Source organism: Brachycentrus maculatus, unplaced genomic scaffold (assembly GCF_059751285.1).
Source record: "Brachycentrus maculatus isolate JH-2025_06_01 unplaced genomic scaffold, ASM5975128v1 h1tg000089l, whole genome shotgun sequence".
Classification (NCBI taxonomy): Eukaryota; Metazoa; Arthropoda; class Insecta; order Trichoptera; family Brachycentridae; genus Brachycentrus; species Brachycentrus maculatus.
Window position 1 is genome coordinate 638,818 of NW_028280843.1, and position 14,681 is coordinate 653,498.

The 14,681-nt window shown below is 30.3% G+C and overlaps 1 protein-coding gene across 6 annotated transcripts in view; it reads left to right on the plus strand.

The window, feature by feature from the left end:
• The window catches only part of ken (zinc finger and BTB domain-containing ken and barbie protein), an 80,062-nt gene extending 75,639 nt beyond the window's left edge, over positions 1 to 4,423 (plus strand). For all 6 annotated transcript variants that reach the window (XM_088257915.1, XM_088257919.1, XM_088257920.1 and 3 more), the window contains 3 exons: positions 14 to 134; positions 842 to 1,363; positions 1,612 to 4,423. In XM_088257915.1, coding sequence (XP_088114041.1) covers positions 14 to 134; positions 842 to 1,363; positions 1,612 to 2,556 — 1,588 coding nt within the window. In that variant the 3' untranslated portion in view covers positions 2,557 to 4,423. The remainder of the gene's footprint in view (positions 1 to 13; positions 135 to 841; positions 1,364 to 1,611) is intronic.
• The last annotated feature ends 10,258 nt before the right edge of the window (positions 4,424 to 14,681 follow it).

Here is a 14,681-nt window from a genome sequence, read left to right on the forward strand (position 1 = left end):
CTTTTCTTTCCAGGAAAATTTTAGACGACACTCCTCTCCAAGATTACCCCGTAGCTATTCACATGTCAGGAATAGACAGTAAACTAATGCGACATCTGTTGGATTTTCTGTATAGCGGACAAGCGTATATAGAGGTTCGTTTCTGTAATACTTGTACTTACGCAAAATATTAGATCCACACCGTTCGAATTATCAGGAAAACCGAATAAATAATGGAGATAAAAGTTTCCTTTAACAATACAAACATATTATTATGATTGATGTTGAAGGTTGGAATACGATAAAATTAATAATTTGTTTTAAATAATGTTGAATTTATTTGTTGTTGTTTTTGTTTACTGACATCTATCATCATAAACTCAAAGTAGATTAACAATTTTAGTGTTAGAGGCTGTTTTATTTAACGATTTTTTTACAAATAATTATTCATATTTATCAACAGATGACACTAATTTAAAAACAACGTTTAAATTAATTAACATTTTGGTAGATTTTATTTCATTTTATCTTCAGTATGTTTATATATAAATTATTTTAAATGGTTTAAAATTAAAAGTCGGCTAAGTGCTAAAAATTGCACTTTTAGTCATATAAGTGCTAATAATAAAAATAAAATAATATGTTCATCATATTATAAACACTCTTTCAAAATTTTATTTTTGTATAAATATCAGACCGTAATATTTTCATTTTGATGACCTGACGATGGAATGAATTTCCGAAACCGGTAGTCACGAATAAGTGTTTTTTAAAGTGGTATAACACAAAGTAAACGAAGAATGATTGTAGTGTTTATATGTTATACGTGGTTTCTAAAGTTTTATTTTTATTTTGTTTGCAGTCCGGGGAAATCGATGATATGAGAGAATTGTTCGAGTTATTAGATATAAAATCGGATGTTTGGAAATCTACGAAGGACTTGAGACCGGCGGATTACGAGCGACATCATGCGAAAATCTCGGACAGGTCGAGAACGTCCTCCAAAACGGACATCAACAGTAACGAAAGTAACAAACTGGTCCAAGAGCTGCCGCTGTGTGGGTCGTCCCATTCCGAGAGCGACAGGGCGTCGCCCCCGGCCGGCTGCAGCAAGGACCCCAAGGCCAGTCACAGCTCCTCGCAGGAGGACTTCGTCAAGGTGAAGAACGAGGTGTTCTCCAACGAGAGCAGCAATGACGAGAAGGAAGAGGGTGAGCTGGAAGACGAGTGTGGAGACGAGATGAAGGACTGCGGGAGAGTCAGTGGACGGAGAAGAAGCTCCCTGAACCCCGTGAACTTATCATTAGCCAGGAGTACAGAACAATTTACCAGTGAAACAGAAAATTCTAGGGATATAGACGCGGAACACATTGCAGCACAAAAGGTAATTATGCTTTTATTCGTTCAATACTTGTTTCGCCAGTCACTTCGTGGTTATCTATCCATTTTAAACTTAAAAAATATTGATAAATCTATTGTTACACATGCTTCTATACCTTCCGCATCATTTTTTTTTTTTTGTTTTTTTTTAATGATTCGGAATGCAATTCAATAATTGTTTTACCGACTGTTATGTCTGAAAACAAAGATGTAATGATTGTATTAACATTTTGTTTCATTTGCCCTCTGCAGGCCTTAATATCGAGAAGAAGATCGACATCGTCAAGTATAGAAGACCAGGGAGTAGAAGAATTATACCGAAGACATTTGGCGGAAAAATTAGCTTCTAGAGTACACGAACACACAGCTACACAGGCCAGGGTAAAAAGAAAATCCAATTATATCGAGCCGTTAGATCTGGAGTCCAGAGCGCTGAAACACGAAGACTATAGTCAGTTGAAGCCTCCAGATCAAGATCTAATATCGCTCGTCCAAACATCGCCGGAAAACTACGTAGTAACGCCGCATCGGAAGCGGAGACCCGGCTTCCATAACTCGCCGTCGCAGAATCCTCCCTTCGTGCCCTTTTCCCCTAGCTACCTGGAGGAGATGGCACACTTGCGGTATCGCAAGACCCTCGCCCAGGTAGGAGGGCCCCGTCTGCTGCAGCACCCGCTCAGCGTGTCGGCGCCGCCCCATCTCGCGGAGCGAGGGCTGTCCCCCGCCCCCGCGCCACCCGACCACCGGCCGCCCAGCGCAGGCTCGTGGGGCGCCTGGTCCCTGTGCCAGGCGCAAGTGGGCGCGGTGGACGACTCGCCGCAGCTGTACCCGCCGGCGGACGAGGAGCAGGGCTCCAGCAAGCAGCCGCCCGTGAGGGAGTATCGCTGCGAGTACTGCGGGAAGCAGTTCGGCATGTCCTGGAACCTCAAGACCCACCTGCGAGTGCACACGGGAGAGAAGCCCTTCGCGTGTCGACTGTGCGTGGCCATGTTCAAGCAGAAGGCCCACCTTCTCAAACACTTGTGTTCCGTGCATCGGAACGTGATATCGTCCAGCGAGAATGACGGCCGGTCGAATAGGGCCGGGAGATTCAACTGCTGCTTCTGCCAAATGTCTTTCGAAGCGATGCCGGAGTTGATCAGACACTTGTCGGGTCCGCACAATAATCTGCTTCTCAGTAAGAACCTCCACGAGTGACTTCCGGAACCCGGCTTCCTTCCACCTCCCGATGTGCCGTGCGACGCGAGTAATGTAAGCGAAGCGAGCAGCGCCCGGCTGCTGAGAATCTCTCCAGTGATGTAGGCAATCGCCCCGCGGAGCTGACCTGTTCAAACTGTTGATATTTTGAGGATAATTTATTCTGAAATTACCTCAGGAATGTATATAATAGGCGAAATGAAATCCTGAAATATTATTTTTATACGTATTCTTTTAGACACCAATAAAGCGGCGGTGGTCCGTTTGAAATATGATTTGTTTAAAAATTATACTGCGGGACCAGTAGAAACAGAGATAGTATTTATTTTGAAGGTTTATTGTGAGATAAAGTACCAATAATACGAACGCACTTCCACCGATATGGATAGTAATTTTGTAAAACATAAGTATAGTTTAATTTGGGCTGGGTGCACCAGAGGCTCGAAGTAACTTGGACAATAATGCTGCTGTTGCTGCGGTGATATCAACCGACGATATTTTACAAATTAGAAATAAGTATAGATATCAATTAAGTACACATATTCCCCACCTAATTAATATACATAATACCATAGCGCGCGGGTCTCACCTTACTCAACTAACTTATAAATTTATTTATCCGTCCGTACTGTATGTAGAAGAGAACAACAACGATAGTGAGATATGTGTATATTATTATATACGTTGGCACATATGAAAAATTAGTATCCATATTCCTTACTATGCCTCTGGTGCAGCGGCAGGCGGTGTATTTTACGCGTAACTCTATTTAAATATTCGTGTATGTATATATAACATTTCTCTAAAGACAGTTTAAACTTGAATATTATGTTTCGATTTGACACGCATGTCATTCTTGTACGTACGGACATTATTATATTAAAATGCAATTCCATAACGAAGTGTCAGTGGATAATATAAATCTATTATTCCGATTGTAATGTCAACTGAATACAGACGAAACTGAAGTATAAACTAAGTCTTTCGCGCCGGAAATATTTGGGGAAATTCCAGTATTTATATGTTTTGTATTAAGCTCCCTAACTAGAGTTATATAGAAATAGTTGACGCTTTAACTTTAATCTACTTAGTTGTGATAATGACGAATGGTTTGCCAGTATAGTGCTGTATAGTTACGCCTGCCGCATTCCACCAACAAAACCAATATTTTTAAAGATAATAATTTTAGTAAAAATACGAATGTGTTCACCAAAATTTGTTAATATCCTTCAGTATATTTATAATAAATATACACCAAAGATTTTAACAAAATGCTTAGATCTGTACGAATGTTGTTAGCTGTTCATAGGAAATGTTAATATTTTTTATACCTACAAAGCGAATATTACCTAACTAAGATGATGTTTTAATAAAAAAAAATATTTATGTAATGCTTACAATATTTTCTTACTTTAATATTAAGAAAATGAAGGATTTATGTACAAGTATTAGATAGCAACACACACTTCCAAAATATGTGATCTAAAGGCATTAGCACTAATTGCATTACATTTATTAGGTATTTATAATACGTAATATATACTACTTAAAAATAAAAATACCTACCCTTAGATACGACGTCGTTATGTAGTGATATAAAAGCCGGAATATATTTTTAAAAAGCTATTACATAGAACTGAACAGCATTCATATTGAATGTGATCTACAAATACATACAATGATGTAAATATTTTATCTGTACATATTTATTAAAATGCAATTAGTGCTTTGCAAGCTTTTTAGATGCCAGTCGATCTCCTGTTTTAAAGTAATGTTAAATCTTATCGTTAATAACTACTTAGAATTCCTTTTGTCGATGGCCATTCCTTATATATTCTTCTAAAAAATCTTTATGTAAATGTGAAAATATTACCTACTTTAGACACTCTGCCAGAGCAATCTTATAAGTTTACTTTTAATAAATTTGAATATAATATTTTCTCATTCACTGTAAAAAAATAATTATCAGTGAGCCCTTGCAATTGGCAATATTTTATATTTATATTTTATTTTATATATATTATATATATTTTTAGGTAAACGTATATAAAAAGTATTAACCTTACTTACCTCTTGTAATCGGTCACATTTTATCGGATTCATTAAAATTTTACACAGTATCCAATTTTCTTTTTTACAATAACCTTTAAAAAAAATTAACTTTAAAAATATAAAAATTAAAAAATTACGCTATCATGCCACATAAAATATCTTATATGGGTAATCTAATAGATATTTTAATATTTTTATGAAAACAAAATCAGACTAAATTCATTCAAATTTTATTTTATAACTTATGTATGTATGTATTTTTAAGTTTATTTGATACTTTAATTTACAAATATGTATTTTTAAAACTACAATCATTTCAAAGTTGAAAGGAGCAACATAAAAAATAAATTGGCTGTAAAGCACTTACTTTTACGTTTCGGTCTTAAAAGTCTTATCAAAACATGAATGGAATTATGAATACTTTTTTATTATTTATTATTATTATTAGAATATAATGAATATCGATCATCAGCTTCAAATATAATAATTGACAAATGTTTATATGTAAAATAAAGTACAATCTTTGTATCTACATAAATATTTAGAAAAATAACAAGAGTATTCTGAAAACATTATTTTATTTAATTTTTGTATATCGATTCCATACATGTTTTGTTAAAGCTTATAATATTTTCACTGCTTTTTTCAAATTATAAATAACGCTTTTTGTACTTAGGTTAATTTATTGCTTATCATTTTATTTATAAAAAAATACTCCTTTACAACTCCATTTTTTGCATTGAAATGAATGAGATATTGAACGTCACCAGTTTTAGATAGATAATTATTTCAAAGAATATAAGAAAACACAAAATCCATTTAAGTATGTCTACATTAAAATAAAGAAAAACAACATTTTATACTGATCAAACCTTGCATATCTTGCTACATTATCACTTGCATTAAATTTTCGAGGATACAAAAAGTATATAATTAAAATATTGTTCATATAGTTTATTCTACCAATTTCTATTTTTATGATGATTATTTTTTATTTTGTGAAATCGTCATTTATAATTCTTTAAGCAATTTTTGTTGTTGAAATTATTCAGAGTACACCACCAACATGTTTTTTTTAAACATTAAAATAAAGGCTACCGAGTACAAATTTTATAATTTATAAAAAATCTCAGGATTTGGAAATATAAAAAAAAAACTAGAATTAAATTCATTAAAAATTATAAGAGCCTTTATACTTACAGTGATTTACTAAATTCAAATAATTATTTTTTTATGAATAGTCGTTTTATTATTTTTTATTTTGTTTGGTTATGTTTTTAAAGATAATAAAAGCGTTTAAATCACATGCTATCGTATATATTCCAAAGACCCATATATTGATTTGAAGATATTTTCATGGACTTGTATGGACCGCTAATCATATTGTAGAATGAAATGAAGAAATCAATTTGCATCCTAATGCTTTTAAGATGAAGCATATGTTTATTACTGTTTTCTTTCTTCTTTTTTAACAATAAATAAGTCAGTATAATATGTGTAAATTGAGATAAGGTTTTTTTTTCATGTAAATAATTTTCAGTACCCATAAATTTTCAATACAAATACGGGTATGTTAATGTTATCCCTACTACATTTTTACAGAAATATTAAAATACAACAAGTATTGCTGATTAAGGCGAGAACAAAATACATAAAAAAAAACTTTTATGGAATTGTATCTAAAACTCCAAAGAATAAAATTCATGATATTTTCTCTTTTCATCACCAAATTTCCGAAATCAGCTTAGATTTTTATATTGACATCTAAAATTCTTCATTTTGAATTATGGCTTGAAAAAGTGATTCTTTTAATGATTTGGATATCAAGGCTTTTGATCAGTAATACATTATTATTATATCACGTAAGCTTAAGTTTTTCATACACCCTACTTAAAGTATTATTTAAAAGAAATCAAAAGTACTTAATAACTTCAATGTTATTTAGTAGTATAAATATTTTTATACATTTATATGAAAAAACTATGAATACGAATCTAACAAAATATTTGAATAAAAACATTTTCAGTAAATTTATATAATTTCATAAATTGATTCTGCATTCAGTTTGTTGTAGTATCTACCCCTTTTAATTTAAATTTTCTTGGTAAATATTACTTTTTTGGTATAGTGGTATTTGCCAAGTAAAACATAAATTAATACCAATTTTTGTAATGGAACTAGGGATGCTAGTAATTGTCCGAATTGTATAAGCGAATTATTATTATCATCAATAATTTTTCTTGATATCTCAACAAAGATGATGAATATAGAAGTCTGGATACATATGGGGTTACGACCTGTCATTGACTGGTATAAGTGATATTGAAAAAAATATGTATTTTATATCATTTACCATTCTACCATTGATTGACAACCACACAACTCTAATAAACAATAAGTTATATTTATGCTTCAATTAAAAAGATCTTCTATACATTACTTCGTCGGTGACATCTATAACATCTATAGGTGAAATCAGTAAGTTTGTGTTTCTAGAAACCTTCGCGAAATATAAATATATATATATATATATATATATATATATATATATATATATATATATATATATATATATATATATATATATATATATATATCAACGAAAAAATTCTTGATAGAAATAATTCCTAAGTGTAGCAAATCCTGGATTTTTGAACAGAAAATTGAACTCACTAAAAATATTGCTGATATATTTTTTAAAAGAATGCGTTAATAATTATACAAACTACAACATAATTTTTATTTCTTTAAAGTTTGCAAAAGTTAAGCCACATATTTCTACTCATTACATAATCCATCAAATTAAATGTTTTTTATAATGTGTTCAAAATATTTTTGTCAGTGGTCTTGTAGATTGTGAATATAAAACTAAATGTTAAAAAAATATCTCCAAACAGAGCAATACTATATTTCCATCAATTTTAAATTTAAATTTCACTTGGTAAATAATACTACTAAAATCTATCGTGACAAGTGTTTCAATGGAATCTGTATCATTTTCAAACATTTACAATGTTTAAAATGATGCAGAATGCATTGAAACACGTCTGATAGTAGATTTTAAGAAGTAATGGTGTTTATCAAGTTGTGTTTGAATTAAAATGGAAAGCTATCTAGTGACTGCCGAATCAATTATATTATATAACCATTATTTGATGTTTTCAAACCATAAACTTATTTATATTTTTTATAAATCTCTTTGCCTAGCATCATGTACCGATTTATATTGACATTATACTGTATATGCTTTTCTCTTTATTTCACCAACTTGCTTTCTTCGTCAGACATTTTCCATTATTTTTATTCCAGAAATAGATTATATTTATATCATAAAATACGCGTAGGTAGATTTAACGACCGATGTGATACCAGTAGGTGAAACTATGCCTCACTCGTGAAGCTAGTATTGCCTACATTTTTTCTCTATCAGTTTTAAAATAATTATAAATGTACAATAAAATATATTTTTTGAAGACATTTAAGGCGATATATTATATATAAACAAAGGTGTTATTGTAAATAATAGTTTTGTTTTCAAAGTATAATTTAATGTAATTTAAATATGAATCTATTGACAATGTAAATAAAATTGTAAAATATGTTTGAAGTTTAATGTAAATTGGTTAGGAGTTATAGAATATCAACAATTTGTTAAGAAGATGTGTTCTTATATTTTAGTAAATTAATAAAAATATTTTTAGTAACATTTTTTTCTTCTTCTTATACCCTTTAAGTATACTATAAATCATGTTTTCTGTTCATTTTTATTTAAATGTACCTCATTTTGATGATACAATTTATTTATACGAAGTAACTCGTGTAATGCTCCGGGCACCAATCGTGTCGACTTTGCTATCGTGCTCATTATCTTTTCAGGTATACGACGTACTAATAATCATCGCGCTTTCTTCTTTAAACGAATACCTGAAGGTATTTTTTTTTACAATGTTATATGTTGTCCATCCCTCTTTTATCAAAAATTGAGTGCAAAAGAATAATGCGAACCCTTTCTGCGATTTTTTTCATCCTTTTTTAATTATTAATAAAATACAGTAAACCAGTGACAGGATGTTTCTGCCAGTGTTAAAACTTTTTTTTTTTACCAACGAAGAAGATTTTTTTTTAAATAAAAAAAATGGCGGATACTTGAGTGGGGAGATAGATTTTTGTCTGTAGCTATTTATAGATAGTTCCCCTTTACAGATATTAGAGATAGATTATTACTGATCCGTCAAATTTCCATGGACATTCATCAAAATTGTTAACAATTTCTTTTGTATTTCATTATTATGAGTTGTTACATGTAACAGAAACCTTATACATCAGAGAAATTCAAGATAATTGAATTAGAACCGCTCCCGTTTTAAATATTGCAGAAACCCTACACGAGATCTAAAATAAGTAACACATATTTTTGCTGTAGTATACAAGTTGGCGTAGTTGCAGTAGGATGCATGTGTGCACATTTTATTTGGGTAAGTAAATATATTTTTCACAAATTCTAGTTTTAATTCAAATTTTGCATTTCTTATTATTGTTACATCTATTTAAAATGTTTTCAATAATTGTTTAGAATTTCTAAGAAGTTGTAAAATGTGTCGTGGCAGAATTTATTAACCATATTTATGTTTCACAAACAATCAACCTACTTCTATTGTCCATTTATGAATATCTTTTTTATACTAAGTTTAAATTTTTAACGACTTTGTGCAAATGGAAGCATGTTGTACAACTTTATTGCATAATAATCTTACTTTTTTTGGCCAAAAGAGGTATCTGTTAGATGCCATGTTTTTTGGATCTTGTAGTTTATGTTATTATTTTTGCAATATTCTTATTCACAAATATATTAACACATATTAATAAATTTATTTAAATATACGTTGTTAAGATGAAAATCGTTTAATTAAATTCATAGTATGATAGGGTTGTGAAGTCTTATGTGAATTATATAAAAATATATTGGTTCTAGGATTTCTTTCAACGTTTTGAATATTACAGCTCTAATGCTTCTTTCCATAAATAAATGAGCTATTTCTCGTTTTATTCTTGTAGAAACTTGAAGCATTTAATCAATCTTCTTCGCTTTGTTAAAAATAGTTGCTTAGCTAGTTTGCAGAACAGCTTCAGCCATTAGGGGCATGTCTTGTTAGGTATTGATACCAGTTTTTGTACTAGTAGTACTAAAGAAGGCACCTGTGTACTGTGTACCTAGCGAAGGGCATCATAGGACATTGGCTCCCGTATGCGCCCTTAGCAATGCAAACTAACGAAGAAAGGATTCGCTATCCTGATATATGTGCGCGAATGTACATATGCTATGTAAACAAGAAAACCTCACGACGATTCTTTTACAAGCTCATAATTTTAGCTATTTCTTTATACTTATATACAGCACTTTATCATCCAAAACAGTGTACTATATTTGTACAAATTTTATAAAATAAAAACTAAAATGTCCTTTTTAACCACTTTTATCTTTGGTACTTTTCTGCAACCGATTTCGATAATGGGGATGGATATGTATTGTATGGATATTTACGAGAGTATATATCCATCCCCGAAGAAGACAGTTGGAGAGAAGTACCAACAGTGGCTAAAAACAATTTATTAGTTTTATTTCATCAAGTTTTATAAAATATGCCACAAAGTATCTGGCAAAAAAACATTCAAGAAAACTTATTTTTGAACTCCTGTTTTATTTTAACAATCAAATGACGTCCGTGTGTGGTTAAAAAAACTTAACGTAACAAAAAATAAACCTAAGACAGTCAAAACAATGAGGAATAAGTATAACAATGAACAGATTTAAGAGTGTGAAAGAGAACGATGTGAAAAAAATAGAGATAGTTTATAAATAATTAAAAGAAAATAATAATACGCTTAACAAATATGTATACGTATCCATATAGTTAGTAGACGTGTAACTCATCCCAGTAGATTATAACTTTTAAGGTTATTAATGTAAACACGGCTAGTTTCGATAACTACAGATGTTAAATGTGGTATTACAAATATATATTCAGATATTTAAATCATTAAAATTTATGATTTTTTTGGTCTGTATCAAATTTTTTTTTTAATAGTTTCTTGCTTGCCTTTGCGTTGAATATTTTGCAATCAGAAAACGTGCTTACAAAAATATATGATTTTAAATTAGGAAAAAGTGTTGAATCAAATTGAGAATTATATTAATAATATTTTTGTTAATATCACCCTTCCGTAATAAGTAGATCTATACATATTTTATGATTTCTAACACTCCTCTCAATAATTTATAAAAATATATATTTTTTTAATACTTCTTTATGGGAATAAATAAAAAAAAAGTTTTGGAGTTATTGTCAGTTTTTTTAACAATTGATGTTAAATTGTATGGTTCTGAAAATTAAATAAATCACTCAATCAGCGATTTTTTTAAACCTTCAGATTGTGTAGGGAAATATCAATATCAATTAACCAATATTTTCCGAATCGTGTTTCGTTTTCGTTAACAATTGTATTTTTATTGATTGATAATAAAATAAAAACTTAACAGTTTTTTTAATGTTTGACCGGTTATATCAAACATCATCTAACTGGTAAGAGGCTTGACAATATCCAATATTTTATACACAGCAAGGCAGAAAGTTGAGAACTATGATTTTATTTAAGTTTTTTTATTATAATAAATTGACTTATATTTTAAGGAGAGAGACCCTTAAATAACATTTCAAAATTAAATACTTTAAATTTGACAAGGTAGGTCAGGAATAGGTGGTTTTGTACGAGTATATGCATGAATGTGGAAGAGGCGAAGATTGTTTACAAAGACAGATTTGTGTGGCGTTCTTTTCTCTCTGTCTACTATTGCGGAGAAGCGGTGTGATGGTTAGTTAGTTAGTTAGTTAGTTAGTTATAAAAATAGTTTTTTTAATCACTTTATTTGTTCTGTACGACAATTTATTTATTTTATTACTTTGAAGCTCAATTTGCTATACAATACAAGAATAACCTATAAAGTGCAGATTATGCAAATAATATTACTCGCACAATGGTCTCGGATAATATTCTGCTGAAAATTGACGTAGCTCTATTTAGTTCAGGAATTATTTCCAATACAAAATTACAAATCGTTCAACGGTACTCTGACCCAATGCTCTTTGCAAGATAAGTATTATTCAGAATAGGCATTTAATACACAACGGAATACCTAAGTCTCATTCAACTACTCAATTGATAGCGTGATATTCTATGGAGTACCTATTAGCGACAATCGGAGTTACTCTAACCAACACGTTTGTTCATTAACATACATATGTGCTTATAAAAATATTATAATAAAATTTTATTTGTACTATCGGTTTCTTTTGTATAATATTTTTTCATTAAGCATGTATATACACTGTTATTGGCTCCAGCTGTAGCGTGTACATAAATTTAAAATAAACAAATGAGGTGTTTCGTTGGTCTATGGACCATTTACAAAAAAAAACAGTTGTTTTATCAAAGCATTTTGTAATTATGTGTATTATATGGTAACTTTATTAGAACTTTTAAATTTTTCAAGCGCAAGAATTTTAAGTTGAAATGCGTTAATCAAAAAAAAAATCCCGCATCTGAAGTGAATAACGTGCGTAATGCATTGATATTCGTGGATCAACGTTAAAAAATATATCAAATTTAATAATAACAAAAGTTATTGAAAAAGAAAATTCTTTAGATGATTAACTGAAGTCGAGGAATAATGGCATTACGATTAGATATGTATAAATAAATTCATATCTATATGTTATTTAAGAATAACAAAAATTAAATCAAAAACTTCTTTTTTGTTTTTTCAAAGCTACACGAGTATTTCTCATCTTATATTATAAAACGTTTTTTTAAAATTATTTTTAACGTGTAACAAGTGACTGGTAAAAACAAAAAATAACCGTGAAAAACATACATACACGTTCCAGACGTGAAACAATAACAAAAAAAAGCTTCTCAAAAATGTTTCGGTGGGTCAGGTTGACTAATTATTTATTATGTATTGGAGGAATTTAGAACAAGAGAGGTACTGGTCGTCAAATATTTCGTTCTGTTAAAGCTCAAGATCATGATAAATAAACTCAGCTGGTGTCAAAGGTGCCTAATGGTTTAAGCACGTTTAAAAAATGACCTCTTATTATTTCATTATGTGCCTACATACCGATGATTGAGTTTAACCCTGAATGCGCTGGTTAAAAGAGTAATGACAGATACACAAATCCGACATGAGTTATGTAAAGGACCTATAGTTGCATTTATTTAAAAAAATATCAAGTGTGACTAAGGGTAAGAAAACATGATTTAAATTAAAAGTTGGTATTGTAGAGAAGCTACGCGTTGGGGAGGGGGACAACTTTTAAAATTATTTAAGAGAAATATTGTTTATATATTAAAGACATTTTGTGTTTGTCCTTGCTCGAAATCCTTATTAAAAAATCTGGGTTTGGTCACAAAGGAGTTATTTTTATATTTTGACATCTCAACATAGATGAATATTAATATGGAAATCTTTTGGGAATAAAATAAGTGTTTAAATTATAAGTTGCATGAAATATTATCTTTTCAGGTGTAATAAAAAGGTTCAAAAATTCGGTAAGAATCTTGTATACATCTATGCATATAAAAGGGTCTCTGCTAAATACAAGCTTTCTCAAAGTAAACGTAGATGCTGCTATGAACTAAAACATGAAGCGACATGAGATTTATGATATATGTGTGAGTTCCAGAAAATTGAGTAGAGTGGTTATCAATCATAGAAAGAATGGTGAATGTTATACGTGTGTAAAATGATCACTTAACCAGCCTATAAGAGGTCATAAGCTGAGTAAATATTCAAATTTACATATTCTTCTTCATCTATGTTGAGGCATCAAAATATGTTTTTCAAAGAGAAATAGCCAGGTAAATCCAGGCAACTGATAGTGCGACGAAGTTACATATGTTACGACACTCTTCTCATATCTTCAATTCATTTCCGGATAACTCTGAAAGAAGAAACGATATTTCTTCAAGAACTTTATATGGAAAGATACACCTCTTCGTTATTTACATATAAAATATGTTTTCTTATTTCGAACCAGTATTAATAAACAAAACAAAGAGCTTTTTTGTGACTGGAATTAATTATGTACTACAAAATATTGAGCTTACGACCAATTTGAGATAAGATCCCAGTCATGAAATGAATTAAACTCGCACGTCAATGAATTGCTGGCACTGCATCTGAAAGTAATTTGTCTCATATTGAGTTGACACCCTATTTTGCAAGCTACATAGTAACGCATGTAATTACTGTTTTATAAGCTACGAGTTTATTTAAAAATACCAATGCACAATATTTGGATTTTTTTAATTTCATTTTTCTGAGTATTGTATTCAGTTAATTATGTCGACACTTAACTATATATGTATTTAATATTTTATTTCGGATATATTTTGAGTGATGTGATCCCATGGTTAGTATCACGAACTTTGAGTCAGAAACTCTAGGCTCGAGCCTCACTTTGCCAAAACTAGATTTCTATTTTGAAATACAAGCCACTGAAGCTTACAGCTGAAGCTTAGCTGAAGCTGAAATGAATTACAAGATATTAATATTTGTGTTCGTGATAAAAATACTAATAATAATTTTTGTGTATTTTATTGAAAATTGAAAAAAAAGAGTGTATTTAGTCTTTTTAAGTCTTTTTTTTAACGTAGGTTCAACATTCCCAGCTAAATATAAAATCAATTCAAATTTATTGATTAACATGTATAATATTTTAAGATGTTCATTATTCAATACCTCAAGTTATTTTTTCAATGTTTTTATTAGATTTATTTTAATGCATGTATTTCAGGGTTAGGCTCCACCTTAAATAGATTCACGTGCCATTTAAAGTAAAGTACCTACCTACGTTACTTTTATCCATAAGCATAATCGTGATCCATCTAACATCGCATAGCGGTATTTTCGTCGTGAAAAATGTGCTCTTGTTTGTGATCTAACATCTATCTTGTATAACACATACCAAACGGTTTTGTTTCAAAGATGTTAATAAATCATTGATACCGTACTC